The sequence below is a fragment of the Scyliorhinus torazame genome, chromosome 3, assembly GCF_047496885.1.
Source record: "Scyliorhinus torazame isolate Kashiwa2021f chromosome 3, sScyTor2.1, whole genome shotgun sequence".
Taxonomy (NCBI): domain Eukaryota; kingdom Metazoa; phylum Chordata; class Chondrichthyes; order Carcharhiniformes; family Scyliorhinidae; genus Scyliorhinus; species Scyliorhinus torazame.
This window is the reverse complement of record NC_092709.1, coordinates 281477514-281496615: the sequence shown is the minus strand read 5'-3', so window position 1 is coordinate 281496615 and position 19102 is coordinate 281477514. Positions and strand designations below refer to the sequence as shown.

Below are 19102 nucleotides of genomic sequence, written 5' to 3'. Positions count from 1 at the left end.
TCGGGTACAGTGAGGGAAAATTCAGAATATCCAGGGCGCGATTCTTCACTTCCGCGCCGGTTGAGAGAATCGCCTGGGCTGCCAAAATTTCCCGCGACACCGGTCCGACGCCCTCCCGCGATTCTTCCAAGCAGCGGAAACGACCCCGTCGAGTTCCGCGGGCCGCAGAATCGCCCGAGACACCCAAAATGGCGATTCTCCGGTACCCCTGCTATTCCAGGCCCGGTTGGGCCGAGCGGCCAGCCCAAAATGGCGGGTTCCCCCCGCCGCCGTCCACACCTGGTCGCTGCCGTCGGGAACAGCGCGGGAACGCTGGGGGGGGGGGGGGCGGCCTGTGGGTGGGGGGGGGGAAGGGGGGATCCTGCACCGGGGGTACCTCAAATGTGGGGTGGCCTGCGATCGGTGCCCACCAATCGTCGGCCCGTCCTCTCTGAAGGAGGACCTCCTTCCTTCCGCAGCCCCGCAAGATCCGTCTGCCATCTTCTTGCGGGGCCGACTCGGAGAGGACGGCAACCACGCATGCGCGGGTGACGCCAGTTATGCAGCGTCGGCCGCGTCATGTATGTGGCGCCGCCTTTACGCGGCGACAAGGCCTGGTGCATGTAGATGATGCGGCCCCGCTCGTAGCCCATTATCGGGCCCTGAATCAGTCGGGATAGGGGCCGTTTCGCGCCGTCGTGAACCTCAACGGCGTTCACGACGGCGTGGGCACTTCGGCGTGGGAGTGGAGAATCCCGCCCCCAATTTGCCTAACAAGCACGTCTTGTGGGAGGAAACTGCAGCACCCGGAGGAAACTCATGCAGGCACAAGGACAACGTGCGGTATCCAGACAGACAGTGACCCTAGCCGAGAATCGAACCATGGTCCCTGGCGCTGTGAAGCAACAGTGCTAACCACTGTGCTACCGTGCCGTTAATATTAGCATTATGTGTGGGTGTCTGGGGTACAGGGTCTGGTGACCAAAGGCCACCACTGCAACATGGGGTGCTTGGGCAAGGCCTGTCAGATGGCAGGGGATGTGGGGGAGGGGGGAGGGAGCACAAAGAGGGAATGGAGGGTCCCGGGGTGGATGATACTGCTGGTTGTCCGTCTCTCACCTTCCCAAATTCCTTACACATATTCCACGGGATGATGGTATCTTGGACTGCCTGTTGCTGAGTGCTTGTTCACACCTATCACCTGCACGTGGTGTGCCTGGGCGGGGAGGGGGTGCGTCAGGGGAAACCCAGGACCATCAGGCCCGGGGGCTGGTGTTCGGCTTGTGTGGGAAAAGTGGCACAAGTGTCATATTTCTCGGGTGCAATGTTTTCTTACTGCAGTACATAGGTGTCCCAAACCGCCACCAGCCCTGAATGGCGCCGCCCCCCCTGCCACCCCACCCAACCCATCCCCACCCCTTCCCTACCGTCACCCCTATACCGCCCCCTGCCACCCCCTCCCCCTTCCACCACCACCGCAGTACCTCTCAGTGATCCTCGACCTGCTTAGCCTTCCTTGCTCTACCGTTGCATCGAGGTCCAGAAAGCTCATCAGAGGTGAAGGCAGCCTGCTGTTTACCATGTTCCGTGGACTTCGATGTCCCTGGCGGGCGTCCTCTGTGAGCCCTGGGGCCGGAGTGCCCCTGCCTACTTGCCGACGGCATATGCCTTGCGTGTCACCCCGATCCGGATGCTGACTCCGAGACCCACCGTTATCAGGGTGGTGAAACTCAGGGGAGCTGGCGGCCGCCGTCACCACGCCATATGATGGCTGAGTTGGCACCCAGTGCCCCCTCCTCCTGGTCAGGGCCCCCATAGGGCCCTGGGGATCACCTCAGGATGGAGGGGCAGCTCGATTGACCCCCTGCTGCCACTGCATGATCTGGTTCTGCCAGCCTGGTCACTCCCCAATGTCTGCAGCTTGGTGTCGATGTCATTAGCGATGCTCCTCAGTGATTGGGACACACTCTGGGGTACCCTGGCACTGCCAACCTGCAACTGGCACATGTTCTGGAGTGCCTCAGCAATGCCCACATGAGACTGGGACATGCTCTGCAGCCCCTCATAAAGGTCCACCTGGGGCTGGGACACGTCCAGCAGAGACCCAGAAAAGCTGTTAAGGCACTCAGCCATGTCCGTCACTGACTGAGCCACATCTTGGCCTCGTCTACTCATGCTGCTAAGGGACGTGCACCAGGCTCTTCACAGCGGTCGCCACCCTAGCGGTGTTGCTTCACAGCACCAGGATCACAGGTTCGATTCCCGGCTTGAGTCACCGTCTGTGCGGAGTCTTCACTTTCTCCCCGTGTCTGCATGGGTTTCCTCCGGGTGCTCCGGTTTCCTCTCACAAGTCCCGAAAGATGTGCTTGTTCGGCGAATTAGACATTCTGAGTTCTCCCTCAGAGTACCCGAACAGGCGCCAGAGTGTGGCAACTAGGGGGTTTTCACAGCAACTTCATTACAGTGCAAGCCTACTTTTGACAATAATAAAGATTATTATTATTATTATTATTATTAAGAAAATTAAGATGTTTCCATGAATCTGCTTCTGGAGGTCGTGGATATGGACGGTGCTGTTGAAGGACACATTATGGTCGGCACGGGCTTGGAGGGCCGAAGGGCCTGTTCCTGTGCTGTACATTTCTTTGTTCTTTGTTCTTGAGTATTGGTGAGATGCAGCAGTGTATCTTACATACTATATACACTGCTGCCACTGAGCATGTGCGGTGGAGGGAGGGATGTTTAAGGTCGTGGATGGGGTATCAGTAAAATGGGCTCCTCTATCCTGGATGCTGCCAAGTTTCCTGAGTGTTATTGCACTCGTCCAGCCAAGTGGAGAATAGTCTATCGCACTCCTGACTTGTCAGGAGTTGAATTAGTTGCTGCAGAGTTCCCAGCCTCTGCTGGAAATAAAAGCAGTGCATGACTTTCATAAGAATTTTCAATCCCAGTTACCTTTTGCGAGCAGAATGAGAATTAAGATAACAGGGCAATAAAAATTCCCCGTAGATTAACTGTGCTCCACTTCTCAGACAATTACAGTTCAATGCTAATGAATTTTAGCCTATGTTGTGACCATTTTTTACATCATTGTTGCTTTGTTGCAATGCTTGGGGAGGAAAAAAATATGTTTTGAAATGCATCAATGTTCTTTGTGAGTCCTTTGAGCTCCTGATTTTAGTCATTCTTTTATTCTCTGTTGCTTGCACATCATAGGAGGTATGTGAGGGGATCACAAAGACTTTATGAGGCTGTCAAATTTCAATCCATCTGATGTAGAACCATAATGTTCTTCGAGTTACCATGATATTCTTTTCCTAGATGCTAAACATTTTCTTCAGCTACCACAATTTTAACCTTTAGGTGGTTGGTACTGTCCTTTAGTGGTTAGCATAGCACTGTTTGTAAGAAAGCCCTCTAACACAAAGCACTGAAACAACTGGCACACGGAGATTCCCTGATAGGTTAGTGGGACCCAATCAAATGGATAGCGAGGGTCCCACCTACAGTAGCTTCACTGATCCAGCAGGGCAACAGGCATTCTACAATTGGCTGGTGTGTTCTTGGGTTCGAGAGGAGGGAAAATCATAGACATGGTAACTCTACTGGAGATCACCGAACTGGACCCAGCAAGGGTCACTTAAAACAAGAGGAAATCCTGTAACATAGAATCATCAGAATAATTGCTACGCTACTTTTCTGAAAGCCTTATAATTTCTTAAAAACACCAATAATAATAATCTATATTATTGTCACAAGTAGGCTTACATTAACACTGCAATGAAGTTAATGTGAAAATCCCCTAGTCGCCACACCACGGTGCCTGTTCGGGTACACTGAGGGAGAATTCAGAATGTTCAAAACACCTAACAGCGTGGGCGGGTTTCCCCGTCCCGTCACATCAGGTTTCTGGTGCGTCACACCGTGGGAATTCTCCGTTTCGCCGGCTGGTCAATGGGGTTTCCCATTGTGGGGCAGCCCCACACCGTCGGGAAACCACCGGGCTGCCGGCAAAATGGAAAATGCCAACGGCGGAGAATTCAGCCCCATGTCTTTTGGGACTTGTGGGAGGATACCGGAGCACCCGGAGGAAACCCACGCAGACACTGGGAGAATGTGCAGACTCCGCACAGACAGTGACCCAACCCGGGAATCGAACCTGGGACGCTGGCACTGTGAAGCAACAGTGCTAACCGTGCCGCCCTGGTATCAATAGAATCATTTTGTTAGAAGCGAATCTATTTGTGGCCTTCAATTTTGGGGTGCCATGAAATGACCACTTTCCAAAAATCTTTTGACTAACATCTAAAGGTAACAATCTCATGGTGCCCTGCGGGGTCAACTATCAAATCAAAACTAAATGCTGTATTTTCTAGCAATAAGCAGCTTTGCAGGAAGGTTTGATCAATCTAACTGAACTGTACTGGTGAAGTAGCAGAGAAGGTTGACAAAGAGAATACAATGGAGTTTCACCAAGCCTTTGAAAAAGACAACTTAAAAGGCTGGTTAACAAAATTGAGACTCATGGAATTGGAGGGTCAGTGTTCGCTTGGATAAAAAATTGACTGAAAGACAAAAAAAGCGGTCTGAGCTTGCTCTCTCGTTTGTGTGCCAGCTTGGCCTGTTATGAAGACGTAAGGCATTTGATCAGAGAGGATGGAGCAGAGGGTGGGTGAAATGCATGCCCCCTGTATGTGATGAACCCTCCCCAGAAGGGCCAGAGGATGGAGTGTGGGCAATATGATGGTGGTAATGAGAAAGTGTCCCCTGCTTAAATTCATTGGATGTGGGCGTCATTGTCTGGACCAGCATTTATTGCCCATCTCTGAGGGCATTTTAAGAGTCAACCACATTGCTGTGGGTGTGGAGTCACATGTAGGTCAGACCAGGTACGGACGACAAATTTCCCTCCCTAAAAGACATCAATGAACCAGATGGGTTTGACGACAATCGATAATGGTTTCAAGGTAAATTTTAGACTTTTAATTCCAGATTTCTTTGATCGAATTCAAATTTCACCATCTGCCATGGTGGGATTCGAACTCGGGTCCCCAGAGCACGACTCTGGGTCTCTGTATTACTAGTCAAGCGACAACTCCTCTATGCCACTGCCAACCCTATAATGGATCTGTGAAATCATAAAGAGATTTGCTGTATGAGTACATGAACCATGATGAGAGTTTGATAGTTTAGGGAGATGAGAGAGGATTTACCCAGGCGGAATGAGTTAGATCATTCATCCACTTCCTGCACATCGTGGTGCTTCTGGCTTCTGTGCTGGCCTCCTGGGAGCCGGCCTCCCAGAACAGACAGGTGAGGTTAGTGTGCTTCATGGAGCCATCCCTTGGGTACTGTTGTACCCAAAAAAGCACACTGTTGTGTCCGGACTCCTCGAATCAAGGCCTTAAGGGAATAGTCATTGAGACGAGGTGTAGGCTTCTCCTTGAGGCTGCTAGCTTTTTACTCTGGATTCCAGATATCCTGAATGGTCACCTGGCAATATGACTGTGTTGGCCTGGTGTTTAAATAAAGGCGCCGGGACCTTTGAACCCACTACTTGAGGGTGGGCAGATGAATCAACTCCCGACCCACCAGGAGATTTGGAGAAATACTCTCCAAGGCTCCAAGCACAGAGTCAGACACCAGCGGAAATGGGGCCCCCAGAACAGCACCCCCCAATTGCACTTAAAACTGAGAATTGCGCCAATATGTCTGTAAGTGGAGATCATGCAAATATATTCTGCCGCGCATGGCCAGCCGTAAGTGTATGGGATAACCTTCTTTCACTGCCAGAATATTGCAAGGCACTAGATACAATATTACCTCTATTCGTGAATGCAAAAGTATTAGAAATAGCGATTAAAAAGTTGATAAAGGAAAACTATTTGGATGTTATGATTGAATTCACTGAATACATTCAGTCAACTGTTATCAATAAAGCCACTCATGCATGAAAGGCACTTTAAGGAAATTAAAATTCAAGTCAAAATTGGTTGTTCTATCAGAGAGAAGCCACATTTGTGAGAGCACATCAGAAAAATCATAGCAACTGCATTGCAGAGATATGTGCTTACAATCAGCGTGGCACCTTACTGTGAGCATGCAGTTACTTCCAATGTTATTCCAAAGGGCACAGGTCTTTAGAATAGTGAGGGTAAGGGCTGGAAAACATGATCACAAATAATGAAACAGGATCAGGCTATTAAATTTCAACATGGCCAGATGATTCAGGCTGAAGCTGCCCATCCGAAATGTGAGGAGAGGTGAGAATCAGAATGTTACGTGGGCACTGATTGTTTGCCCCCCCCGCCCAGACACAAAGCAAAGGGGGGCGACTAAACAAGGGCTGAGTGGGACTTCCTCGCCTCACTGGAAGATGTCCCGTCCTCAGGAGCTGTCAGCTTATCCAATCCAGCAGCTGCATCAGTCCTGACGGTTCCAAGAATGTATAAGTGAGTGCTGCCAGAAGAGCAATGAAGAAGCAGGGCAATGCCCAATGGAACCCCAGAAACTGACAAATCAGGGGTCTTTGGCAGAGAGGGTCCAGGCAGGTTAGAAAGGGGGGTGGGATGGTTGGGTTAAGGCAGACGGCAGTTAGGGAAGAAAGGTGGATTTTGTTTATTGTCACGTGTACCGAGGTACAGTGAAAAGTATTTTTCTGCGAGCAGCTCAACAGATCATGGAGTACTTGAAAAGAAAAGGAAATAAAAGAAAATACATAATAGGGCAACACAAGGTACACAATGTAACTACACAAGCACCGGCATCAGGTGAAGCATACAGGGGTGTAGTGATAATGAGATCAGTCCAAAGAGGGTCATTTAGGAGCCTGGTAACAGTGGGGAAGAAGCTGTTTTTGAGTGTGTTCGTGCGTGTTCTCAGACTTCTGTATCTCCTGCCCGATGGAAGAAGTTGGAAGAGTGAGCAAGCCGGGTGGGAGGAGTCTTTGATTATGCTGCCCGCTTTCCCCAGGCAGCAGGAGGTGTAGGTGGAGTCAATGGATGGGAGACAGGTTTGTGTGATTGACTGGGCTGTGTTCACGACTCTCTGAAATTTCTTGGGAATTCTATCTTGAGCGAGGCACCCCTCCAATCTGCAAAGAGCAGTCCCTGAAATTAGAATTTCCCCTTCCATCCCGCCATTGATGATCTCTTTGTTCAAAATCAGGTTGTCCACTCTCACTTGATTGCTTGAGCCAAACAATTTGTGACATGGGCAGCATATTATCGGCATCAATTGGTTGGGTAGTAAACTTAATTATCCCTCGTTTATCGATGTAAAGGTGGAGGGTGGGCTGCTGATTTTGGCGTCTGCCCACCTCCCATTTTATGTGGATGAGCTCAGATTGGGCAGGACGGTGGGCATTACGTGCCCTCCATCCCCACTGGCTGAAAGCACGCCCGGTGAGGCACCTAAAATTCAGAAAGTGGCAGGCAATGGCCCTTTGGCCAGTGTCAGTGTTCTTCTGGCTGCAGAACTGTGCATCATGGCAAGTCATCCCAGTGTATCTAAGATCCTTATCCTTGTATTTTTATTAATTTTTTTTTGTTTTCCATCACCCTTTCCGCTCTGTATTGTTTGTGTGTGTATGTATAGAGGGTGGGTGAGTTGGGAAGGGAGGGGTTTGGGAAAGTGGTAGTAGAAAGTCAGTTACATTTTCTGCCCGTTTAATTAGAATACTGTACATAATAAAAGACTACTTGTGTTGTAAAGTTATAAACCAGGTGACTGTAGTTTATTGAGCTCAACCAAGGACCGTGAGTATTTTAGATAAAACCAAACATCATCTGCGTTGCAACTCCGGGTCAAGTGGGGCTAAAATTGACTGCACACTGGCCCAGGGTGTCATGACAACATACGTTTTTTGTCCCTTAGTGTTTCTTGGCTCTACCCATACAGATTCCTCATGGCGGGAGGTAATAGAAGCAATTTACCGGCCTCGTCGCGCCCCATCTTGGTGGCCGTTGAATCTCGCAAGAGTCCTCTCATGAGATTTGTGACGCTCAAGACGACTCGCGAGATTCAACTGGACCTCGCGAGATGTCTTGATATGGATCTCGCCCGTGTTAGGGGCAAAAAATGATACTTAGGCCACGATTCTCTGGCATCGTTATGCTTTTGCTCAAGTGAAACAAGGCCAGTGCCTAGTGGGAGAGGCAGAAAACGAGAACCGCAACAGGCACCAAACAGTTTGCGATGCAACCGGTCTGCTCCCGTAGGTGAAATCAGGATCTCGCCATAGCAGCGAGAAACGAATTACCACCATGTAAGCAATATTTCCATACAATTAACGAGAGCCACCCAATATCCAACGGCCTCCCCATTAAGTTGCCATACTGGGGCCAATTCGTAGTCCTTTTGAAAAACGCTAACTGGCAGAAGGGTTACTATGGGGAGCCGAGGAGGTGAGTAGCCATCATTACTCACAGACAAAGAGCCCGGGGGCGCTGGCCTGCTGCCCCTGTGCTCGGTGGGGGATGGGGGACTCTTCGTAGTGGTGGGGGACCCGCAGCTGGGGGTGGGGTATCCTCCATAGGGGTTGCCCACCATGGGAGGGTGGGAGGGAGGCACTGGGGGGGCAACCGGGGGGCAGCCGGGCACGGCACCACCATGCGAACACCCATTCTGGGGGCAACTCCTGTCCCTGCCCCACCGACCACCCATAACCCGCAACGACTGCCAAAGCCTCTGGCCGTGCAGCTGAAGGCTATTGCTGATAGGGGGTTGGTAATCATGGTTAAGTGAGCACTTTAGAGAACCAAAATAGATTCCCATGAGTGGGTGGGCCATGTAGCATGTGGGAGTCATTGCCTAGCATCCCAATCATACCTTGATGCCTGGACACTGTGCTTGAGCACTACGGGAGGTAACACCACATATGCAACAGCCAAAATTTGAACAGCCAGGGGATGGAACACAGCTGCGGGGACATGACCACGGCTGGAGGAGTGCCACGGGAAGGGGTGAGATGACTGGAGAGATGAGACAAGGGTTCAGAGGTCGGCACAAATTGCGGAAGAAAGTGACAGAGGCATCATACTGGTTGTGCACAAAGGTGTTTATTGTGTTTTACAATTCCCCATCCTCACAATGGCACTGCCGCCTTCCCCACCCCCAGCTCCTCCACCCCCTATCTAAACCCCCACACACCCACCCCCGGGTGCATCAGTGATCCTCAATGTACTTTGCCCTCCTAGCTCTACAACGATGTATAGGTGTGTCCCCAGGATACAGATCTGAGGTGGAGGCAGCCGCTGCTTGCCACATCCTGTGGCCTTTGATGCCCCTGGTGGGTGTCCTCTGTGAGGCCGGAAGGCCGTGGCTCACTTGTCGACGACACATGCACAGCCCATGTTCTGACTGTGAGGCGCAGGCTCATCAGAGGGGTGGAACCCAGGGGAACTGGTGGCCACCATCGCCATTCCATGGGATGGGTCCGGCCTGCGCCCAGCGCCCCCACCTCCCGATTGCTGCCCTTAGGGCCCTGGGTTTCACCTTGGGATGGAGGGGCAGCCCCGGCCGACCCTGTATCATCTGGCTCTGCCAGCCCTGGTGGTTCCCCATGGTCTACGCCATCATGTCAACGTCCTCAGTGATGCTCCTCAGTGACTGGGACATGCTCTGCAACTCCTTGGCCGTTTCCATTCGAGAGCAGGACATGTCCCGCAGAACCTCATCAAGGTCGACCTGGTACAGGGTGACATCCATCAGTGAGTCGGACATTCTGTGGAGAGCCTCAGCCAGGGTCATCACTGACTGCGTGACGCTTTGGGCACCTTCACTAATGCTGCTGATGTTTTGCACCAGGCTCTTCACTGCTGTCGCCAACCTAGCAGTGTTGGCCTCGGTGCTACGCATTGTCAGTGACAGCGCCCGTAGCCTCTGGGACTCCTCCAAGCAGCTATGGATCTGCTGGAGTGATACTGACATCTCCCTCTGAACGTCCAGGCCGCACCATAATATCTCCATCACCTCCGAATGACCTCTTCCATAGGCTCAGCTTCAGGCTGGGACCCAGCTGGGTCCTGGGATCCAGCAGACCTCCGACTGCTGACTCACCTGCGGGTTCCTACCCTCTGCGGCATCAGTCACCTCCAGGGCACGCTCTTCGAAGGTGGTGAGGATACTGTTGTCCGACACACCATCACCAGTCTGGTCCCTCTCCCAGCGATTGTGGAAGAGCTTTTTCTTAGAAGGCATAGCGAGGGCAGCGTTAGTCATTCACGTAGTTCACAGTGGTGGTGGTGGTGGGGAGGGCGGAGCTCTCCTGGACCCTCGGAGGACCAGGACATCCTTCCTGGCCTCCGCAGCATCTAGCAGCTTCTCCAGGTCTGTGTCCCCGAATCTTGGGGCCAGTCTCCTGGGCGCCATTGTTGCGAGCTGGCTGGGTTGGCTGAGTTGGTTGAGCAGGTGCTGCTTATGTGTTGTTCCACATTGTTAGTGGGGGATTGGTGAGCACAGTGCCTGCAAATCTGCTGCGAGCCTTCATCTGTGGTGAGAAGCCCATGAGACTACGTTAAGAACAAAGAAAGAACAAAGATCAATACAGCATAGGAACAAGTCCTTCGGCCCTCCAAGCCTGTACCGGTTATGATACCACCCTTGGCCAATATCTCAGCATTTCTTAGTGCCGTATCCCTATATACCCTGAAGTGGACCGCTTAACGCTGGGTGGAGCGCCGGGAAGCTCGCAACAGTTCCCGCTCAGTGCAACACTTAGAAATCATGGGAACCTGGATTGTAGTTTTAGGGTAAGGGAGAATGAGAGTATAGAGGTCAGGAGCACAGATTTAACATCGCAGGAGGGGGCCAGTGTTCAGGTAGGTGGTTTGAAGTGTGTCTACTTCAATGCCAGGAGTATACGAAACAAGGTAGGGGAACTGGCAGCGTGGGTTGGTACCTGGGACTTCGATGTTGTGGCCATTTCAGAGACATGGATAGAGCAGGGACAGGAATGGATGTTGCAGGTTCCGGGGTTTAGGTGTTTTAGTAAGCTCAGAGAAGGAGGCAAAAGAGGGGGAGGTGTGGCGCTGCTAGTCAAGAGCAGTATTACGGTGGCGGAGAGGATGCTAGATGGGGACTCTTCTGCTGAGGTAGTATGGGCTGAAGTTAGAAACAGGAAAGGAGAGGTCACCCTGTTGGGAGTTTTTTATAGGCCTCCTAATAGTTCTAGGGATGTAGAGGAAAGGATGGCGAAGATGATTCTGGATATGAGCGAAAGTAACAGGGTAGTTATTATGGGAGATTTTAACTTTCCAAATATTGACTGGAAAAGATATAGTTCGAGTACAATAGATGGGTCGTTTTTTGTACAGTGTGTGCAGGAGGGTTTCCTGAAACAATATGTTGACAGGCCAACAAGAGGCAAGGCCACGTTGGATTTGGTTTTGGGTAATGAACCAGGCCAGGTGTTGGATTTGGAGGTAGGAGAGCACTTTGGGGACAGTGACCACAATTCGGTGACGTTTACGTTAATGATGGAAAGGGATAAGTATACACCGCAGGGCAAGAGTTATAGCTGGGGGAAGGGCAATTATGATGCCATTAGACGTGACTTGGGGGGGATAAGGTGGAGAAGTAGGCTGCAAGTGTTGGGCACACTGGATAAGTGGGGCTTGTTCAAGGATCAGCTACTGCGTGTTCTTGATAAGTATGTACCGGTCAGACGGGGAGGAAGGCGTCGAGCGAGGGAACCGTGGTTTACCAAGGAAGTGGAATCTCTTGTTAAGAGGAAGAAGGAGGCCTATGTGAAGATGAAGTGTGAAGTTTCGGTTGGGGCGATGGATAGTTACAAGGTAGCGAGGAAGGGTCTAAAGAGAGAGCTAAGACGAGCAAGGAGGGGACATGAGAAGTATTTGGCAGGAAGGATCAAGGAAAACCCAAAAGCTTTCTGTAGGTATGTCAGGAATAAGCGAATGACTAGGGAAAGAGTAGGACCAGTCAAGGACAGGGATGGGAAATTGTGTGTGGAGTCTGAAGAGGTAGGCGAGATACTAAATGAATATTTTTCGTCAGTATTCACTCAGGAAAAAGATAATGTTGTGGAGGAGAATGCTGAGCCCCAGGCTAATAGAATAGATGGCATTGAGGTACGTAGGGAAGAGGTGTTGGCAATTCTGGACAGGCTGAAAATAGATAAGTCCCCGGGACCTGATGGGATTTATCCTAGGATTCTATGGGAGGCCAGGGAAGAGATTGCTGGACCTTTGGCTTTGATTTTTATGTCATCATTGGCTACAGGAATAGTGCCAGAGGACTGGAGGACAGCAAATGTGGTCCCTTTGTTCAAAAAGGGGAGCAGAGACAACCCCGGCAACTATAGGCCGGTGAGCCTCACGTCTGTAGTGGGTAAAGTCTTGGAGGGGATTATAAGAGACAAGATTTATAATCATCTAGATAGGAATAATATGATCAGGGATAGTCAGCATGGCTTTGTGAAGGGTAGGTCATGCCTCACAAACCTTATTGAGTTCTTTGATAAGGTGACTGAACAGGTAGACGAGGGTAGAGCAGTTGATGTGGTGTATATGGATTTCAGCAAAGCGTTTGATAAGGTTCCCCACGGTAGGCTATTGCAAAAAATACAGAGGCTGGGGATTGAGGGTGATTTAGAGATGTGGATCAGAAATTGGCTAGCTGAAAGAAGACAGAGGGTGGTGGTTGATGGGAAATGTTCAGAATGGAGTACAGTCACAAGTGGAGTACCACAAGGATCTGTTCTGGGGCCGTTGCTGTTTGTCATTTTTATCAATGACCTAGAGGAAGGCGCAGAAGGGTGGGTGAGTAAATTTGCAGACGATACTAAAGTCGGTGGTGTTGTCGATAGTGTGGAAGGATGTAGCAGATTACAGAGGGATATAGATAAGCTGCAGAGCTGGGCCGAGAGGTGGCAAATGGAGTTTAATGTAGAGAAGTGTGAGGTGATTCACTTTGGAAGGAATAACAGGAATGCGGAATATTTGGCTAATGGTAAAGTTCTTGAAAGTGTGGATGAGCAGAGGGATCTAGGTGTCCATGTACATAGATCCCTGAAAGTTGCCACCCAGGTTGATAGGGTTGTGAAGAAGGCCTATGGAGTGTTGGCCTTTATTGGTAGAGGGATTGAGTTCCGGAGTCGGGAGGTCATGTTGCAGCTGTACAGAACTCTGGTACGGCCGCATTTGGAGTATTGCGTACAGTTCTGGTCACCGCATTATAGGAAGGACGTGGAGGCTTTGGAGCGGGTGCAGAGGAGATTTACCAGGATGTTGCCTGGTATGGAGGGAAAATCTTATGAGGAAAGGCTGATGGACTTGAGGTTGTTTTCGTTGGAGAGAAGAAGGTTAAGAGGAGACTTAATAGAGGCATACAAAATGATCAGGGGGTTGGATAGGGTGGACAGTGAGAGCCTTCTCCCACGGATGGATATGGCTGGCACGAGGGGACATAACTTTAAACTGAGGGGTAATAGATATAGGGCAGCGGTCAGAGGTAGGTTCTTTACGCAAAGAGTAGTGAGGCCGTGGAATGCCCTACCTGCTACAGTGGTGAACTCGCCAACATTGAGGGCATTTAAAAGTTTATTGGATAAACATATGGATGATAATGGCATAGTGTAGGTTGGATGGCTTTTGTTTCGGTGCAACATCGTGGGCCGAAGGGCCTGTACTGCGCTGTATTGTTCTATGTTCTATGTTCTATTACTTGTCCCGATCTCACTATTTATCACGGAGGCCCTGTTGATTCTGGCCCTTGATTTCTATGCCTATCACATTTCTTACTGCCCATATCATCTTTTGTTCTTGTCCCTGATTCCTCAAATCTGACTCCTTACATTGGTTCCCAACCCATCTGCCATTTTAATTTAAGCCCTCTCCAACTACTCTATCAAATACTCCCCCTGGAACATCAGTTCCACTCTTGATAGTTAATTTTCTTCCTTTCTTTATTCCTTTGCTTTGCATTCGAAGAGCTGCAATCCAGCCATTCACACCTCCTTTGGACACACCTTTTGCTTCCTTACTTCATCCACTTTGGCTTTTGTACCATAAAACCTTTTGTCACTGAATCTCTCCTGCCCATCACCCTATCAGATACCTTCCATTGTGATTTTGTTAGGATACTGGACCAGACTCCATCATTTGTTAGGATACCACAAAGAACACCAAACAATTTTTTTAAGTTAGTAAATCTGTGAGGAAAGGATATTTCACCCCAGGAGTGATGACGCTGACCAATTGGTATCTTTTCTGTTGAAACAAACTTTAATTTAAATACAGAATTAACCACATTAATAGCAAAGAAATAGCTTGACAATTAACAGTGAAACAGTTATTAAATGCAAGGAAGAACTTACAAGTACCATCTATACCTACTACTCTTATTAAGCAACCCTGTACAGTTCAAATAGCACTTATAAATAAAGTTAACAAAACAGGTTTAGGTACTCAGGTGTGAAGAGAGTTTTGGAGAGAGTTCCTTTCAAGAGTAGATTCAGTACATTTCTGCTCAATCTAACAGCATTTGGCAAGACTGCTGCTCAACGTAAAATGTCTTGTCATAGACTCAAATCGTAATGCAAAATTGCAAAACTACAGATAAGCCTTGCACCTCCCATTAATGACATAATCTGTATACTACTTATATGTGACATGGCCTGCTCAGTTAGGACTAAATACAGTCCCTTATAAATGATGGATTCTCCAGGGAATCACCAGCATTCATAATAATCTTCCATTAGCCCTCTATATGTAAACAAGCAAACGGTTAGATCAATTATGATCTCACCTTTTACGACTTCTTAATTACAGCTTCAGCAGACACACAGTTGGATACCTTAACCTAGATTTGTTACATAACATTACTGCAACAAATATATACCTTAACCCAGGCTTTTAAAAATCTTACTGCAACAATATAAAATACAATATATATAACAAATCCTTACATTCATCACAGTTCTTCCGCCCCACTGCATCCCTTTCATTTTCTCAAAACATTTCCATTTTTCTACAATTCTGATGAAGTGTCATTGACCTGAAAAGCTAACTGTTTCTCTCGACAGATACTGCCTGACCTGCTGAGTCTTTCTCGCATTTTCTGTTTCGTACAAAGAAAATAAACGTTGACACAGATTTGGACCCATTACAAATCCCAATGCAATATATTAACTACATTCATCAGAATCGCATGTGCTTTGCCCTGGGAGAATTTTGCTCAACTGGGGGGAAATTGGTCTTGGACAGTAATGTAATATTGCTGATAGCACAGTGACAGCTATTTTAAAATTGCTGTCCAAATTGGGTGAAATGAGAACCAGGTTATCACTGGTTCTAGCTATCATCCAAAACAGATGTTCCCATCCGATGTTTACTCATGATTCCATTGCCAAACCAGGTCTAAGAATTAGTTGATCGAACCTAAATTATTGCTTCTGACACAGGAATAAATCCTTCCCAACGTGAAAGTCTGGTGCCCTTTGTCAAGGCAAATGGTGGGCACCCATTTAAGCTGAGGAACCCTCGAGAGTCAAATCAAGCTTGTGCCTTCAAATAGTAGGGAGGCGAAAAACTGAAAAAATACATTCCAAATATTTGAAAATTGGTTGAAGATTGTAAAAAGTCACCTCTTGGCTGAAAGAAATGCTTCAATTTTATGCTGCATCTGTTCGGGTGAACAAAACAGCATTGGAGTTATATTGTTATAGCCAATTTCAGTTGAGACCCTTTACGCACCTTCTTTTCTCCACATCTGGTCCCATCTGCTGCAGCATCCAGCTTGGAGCGGCAGGAGCCATTCAGTGAACACCAGAGAGTCTGGCAAACATTCTGTCAATAGCAAAGGGACAAAGGAATCAATCATTGCATTTAGTAAATATTACACATTGGGCATGATTCAGTTAACTGAAAACAAAGTCCACTGTCGGCAACGTTTACCGCCGTGTTTCTCAGCATCTGCTACACCGAGAAATACCCTGCTATTCAATGGCAGTTGGCTTTTTATTTTGCCTGAGGGTTTCTCCCTGCCAAGGCCGCACTTGAAGAGATTTCCTGCTGGCAAGCTGATCTCACCTTTAGGAACGGCTTCTCGCAGATCAGGTCGCCATTTGGTCTGGTGGTTCTGATCTTCCCTCCCTCCCACGTTCAGCCTCCCCCCCCCCCCCCCCCCCCTGCTTTCTGTCCCCTTTCATCTACAACCTTCCTGAGACTCCTTGTAACTTCCCCTCACCCTGTCTCCTGTGGGAGAACACCCTCCCCCCATCGGGCCCAAACCCTGGCACTGCCAGCCTGGCACCCTGGCAGTGCCCAGGCAGTGGAGAATCCCGCCAGTGTGAATGGACAGAGAATTCCAGCCAATGACTGCCTCAAACCCTCCCAGAAAAGGACTTTCTGAACCTTCACGTTTATCTGAGAACCAACCTCCTAGAAATTTGACCACAAGAAACTTCAGCTTGCTGTGAAACCTTCACTTTATATGATGTGGAGATGCCTGCGTTGGACTGGGATGAGCACAGTAAGAAGTCTTACAACACCAGGTTAAAGTCCAACAGGTTTGTTTCGACATCGAAACAAACCTGTTGGACTTTAATCTGGTGTTGTAAGACTTCTTACTGTGTTCACTTTATATGACCTTGGATTCAACTTCAAAACATTAAAACCATCCAAGAAAGTTTTGTCTGCCTCGTGCTGGATGGAGAATGTAAGTCAGAGGCAAAGACAATTATAAGCTGTAGAAGTACATTACCTTCACCTGTATCTTATCTTTGTATGATTATATGTGTGAGAGTGAATGTGTCTGATATTGCATTTAATTTGTGGGAAGCGTGTGAGAATAAACAACCTTCTTTATTTTTAAACTCATAAAAGCTTGCTGTTGATTTAATTGGAACACACCATCAAAGGAGCAAATACATACCGATTTTCATATAAAACATAGGAAAACATATACATTGTTCTCTGTGATAGTTGCCAAAAGAATACATTGGACAATAAAAACGATTAAAAATGCTACAAGTGTAAAATAAATGGCATGTGACATACAGAATTACCACAGATCGGTCATCTTGATCTTATTATGCAGATGATAAAAACAAACTCCTATCATGGCTTTAATTTAAAAAAAATATTTAGCATCTTTAATGTAGCAAAATTTTATATGGTGATTTGTAGAAGCATAACCGGACAAAACTAATTGACACTGAGTCAAGAGATGAAACATTTGGATTAATAGTGAAAAGCTTCGTCAAACAGGCAGACTTTAAGAACTTGAATTGGAGAAAGAGGTGGAGAGGCTGAAGGGTTTATAGAAGGAATTCTAGTTATGGGTAGAAATGTCATTCTAACCCTGATAAGTAAATTGTATTTACTTCGACTTGTGTTCATCTTCACAAACTCATGTGTGATGTCAACGTGAAAAGAAATGTTAGCTGGGTTATAACTTAGTCATTGTGCACAGCCTCGTGGATTAACAATAAAAGCTATACAGGATATGGAATAACTGTGCATCTCTTAAATCAAGACATCAGCAAACCATTTCACTTCTACTCTTTTCAACGTGAAAGGGAATTGTGACAGCAAAACCCAATTACATAAACTTTCACAGTCATTAAGAATGTAAAAGAAACAAATATTAAAGGAGTCCAAGGAAAGAAGCATTGATCAACAGTTTTGAGTTTGCAGTTACAATGTGCAGGAAGATTAATGGGTTACTGTCATCAAAATTATGTTCTGCAAAATTGAGATGATGATGATATTGCAACATGATTTTCATCATTATCATCGTTGCATTTCATACTAAAATGATTTGACAGGAGTCCCTTGAGAAGATGAAGTGATTTTACTTCAGGCAAGCAGAGAATTTTCCTCAGCCTGTTTGCAAATAGTGCCCCAAAAGCAGTTGCGACACAGAGCATTTACAGGCATTAATCCTTACACTGTGCTCTTTAACACCATGGCACCTGAGCTTCTGGTCTGGCTTGTCTGATAGCTGCAACTGATTGTGCCTGAAGAGGATTCAGCAATGCAATTCCATGCAAACGACCGTCACAAGCCTCTGTACGCAGAATTCCTCTAATAGTTTGGAATACATTGTCCCCACATGAGCTGGTAGGATTGAACTCTGAGCCGACGTTCAGGCACCATCCATTTAAAAGGACAGGCTGGTATTATCAAGATCTTTATTTTTTTGTCTTTGTGAATATGAATTGGATTTACTGCTTCACAACTGTTAGTCTTTTACTCTTAATGTTGGAGGCCATATTCAGTACTTTCAGTCACTTCCCCCTTCCACCCATACCATCCCTCACACTTTGATAAGGTCACAGGGAGACTACACCAAATAAAATGAAGAACTTGATTTATTTACAATAACAGGTATATACACATCCGGTAGATCCCTACCGGGTCTCTTTCTGGTCGGTGCGTAACTGGCTGACCTTTTATACATTGCTAAATGGAGTCCCCCGCCCCTCAGCAGGGGAGCGCATACTCCACGAGAACCACAGGGAACATAATCATTCCCACCCCGTGGGTCCCGTGCGGGATATTACACGCACCAACTCTTTATGTTACGGGGCTGGATTCGACAAGCTCACCCCCTCCCCACCCCCATTATTTCCTGCCCAACTGGGCAGCACGGGAGCACAATGGTTGGCACTGTTGCTTCACAGCGCCATGGTCCCAGGTTTGATTCCCAGCTTGGGTCACTGTCTGTGTGGAGTCTGCATGTTCTCCCTGTGACTGTGAGTTTCCTCCGGGTGCTCCGGTTTCCTCCCACAAATCCCAAAAGACGTCCTATTAGGTAATTTGGACATTCTGAATCCTCCCTCAGTCAGTGTACGCAAACAAGCCGTGGAGTGCGGCAACTCGGGGCTTTTCACAGTACCTTCATTGCAGTGTTAATGTAAGCCTACTTAAAAGCCAGCTGTCAACATACACACATGCATCATGTACATGCTAGCATGCCCTACCTTCTTCATTTTAAATAGGTCTACTAGGATGTTCAGGCACAAAATTCTGGATCCTGGGCAACTCTATCCAACCCCAGAAATTTTAAGTCTAGGAAACATTGCAATAGTGGGAGCGATTCTCCCGAATTCACTCTGAGGGCTCACGCTGAGGGCACAGCTCGGCTAGATTTCAGTGGA

At 48.0% G+C, this 19102-nt stretch overlaps 1 protein-coding gene across 1 annotated transcript in view; it reads right to left on the bottom strand.

The window, feature by feature from the left end:
* Positions 1-19102, bottom strand: part of LOC140409143 (A disintegrin and metalloproteinase with thrombospondin motifs 12-like) — a 951810-nt gene that overhangs the window by 501217 nt on the left and 431491 nt on the right. The window contains exon 10 of the mRNA XM_072497322.1: positions 15693-15785. Within this exon, the coding sequence (XP_072353423.1) occupies positions 15693-15785 (93 nt within the window). The remainder of the gene's footprint in view (positions 1-15692; positions 15786-19102) is intronic.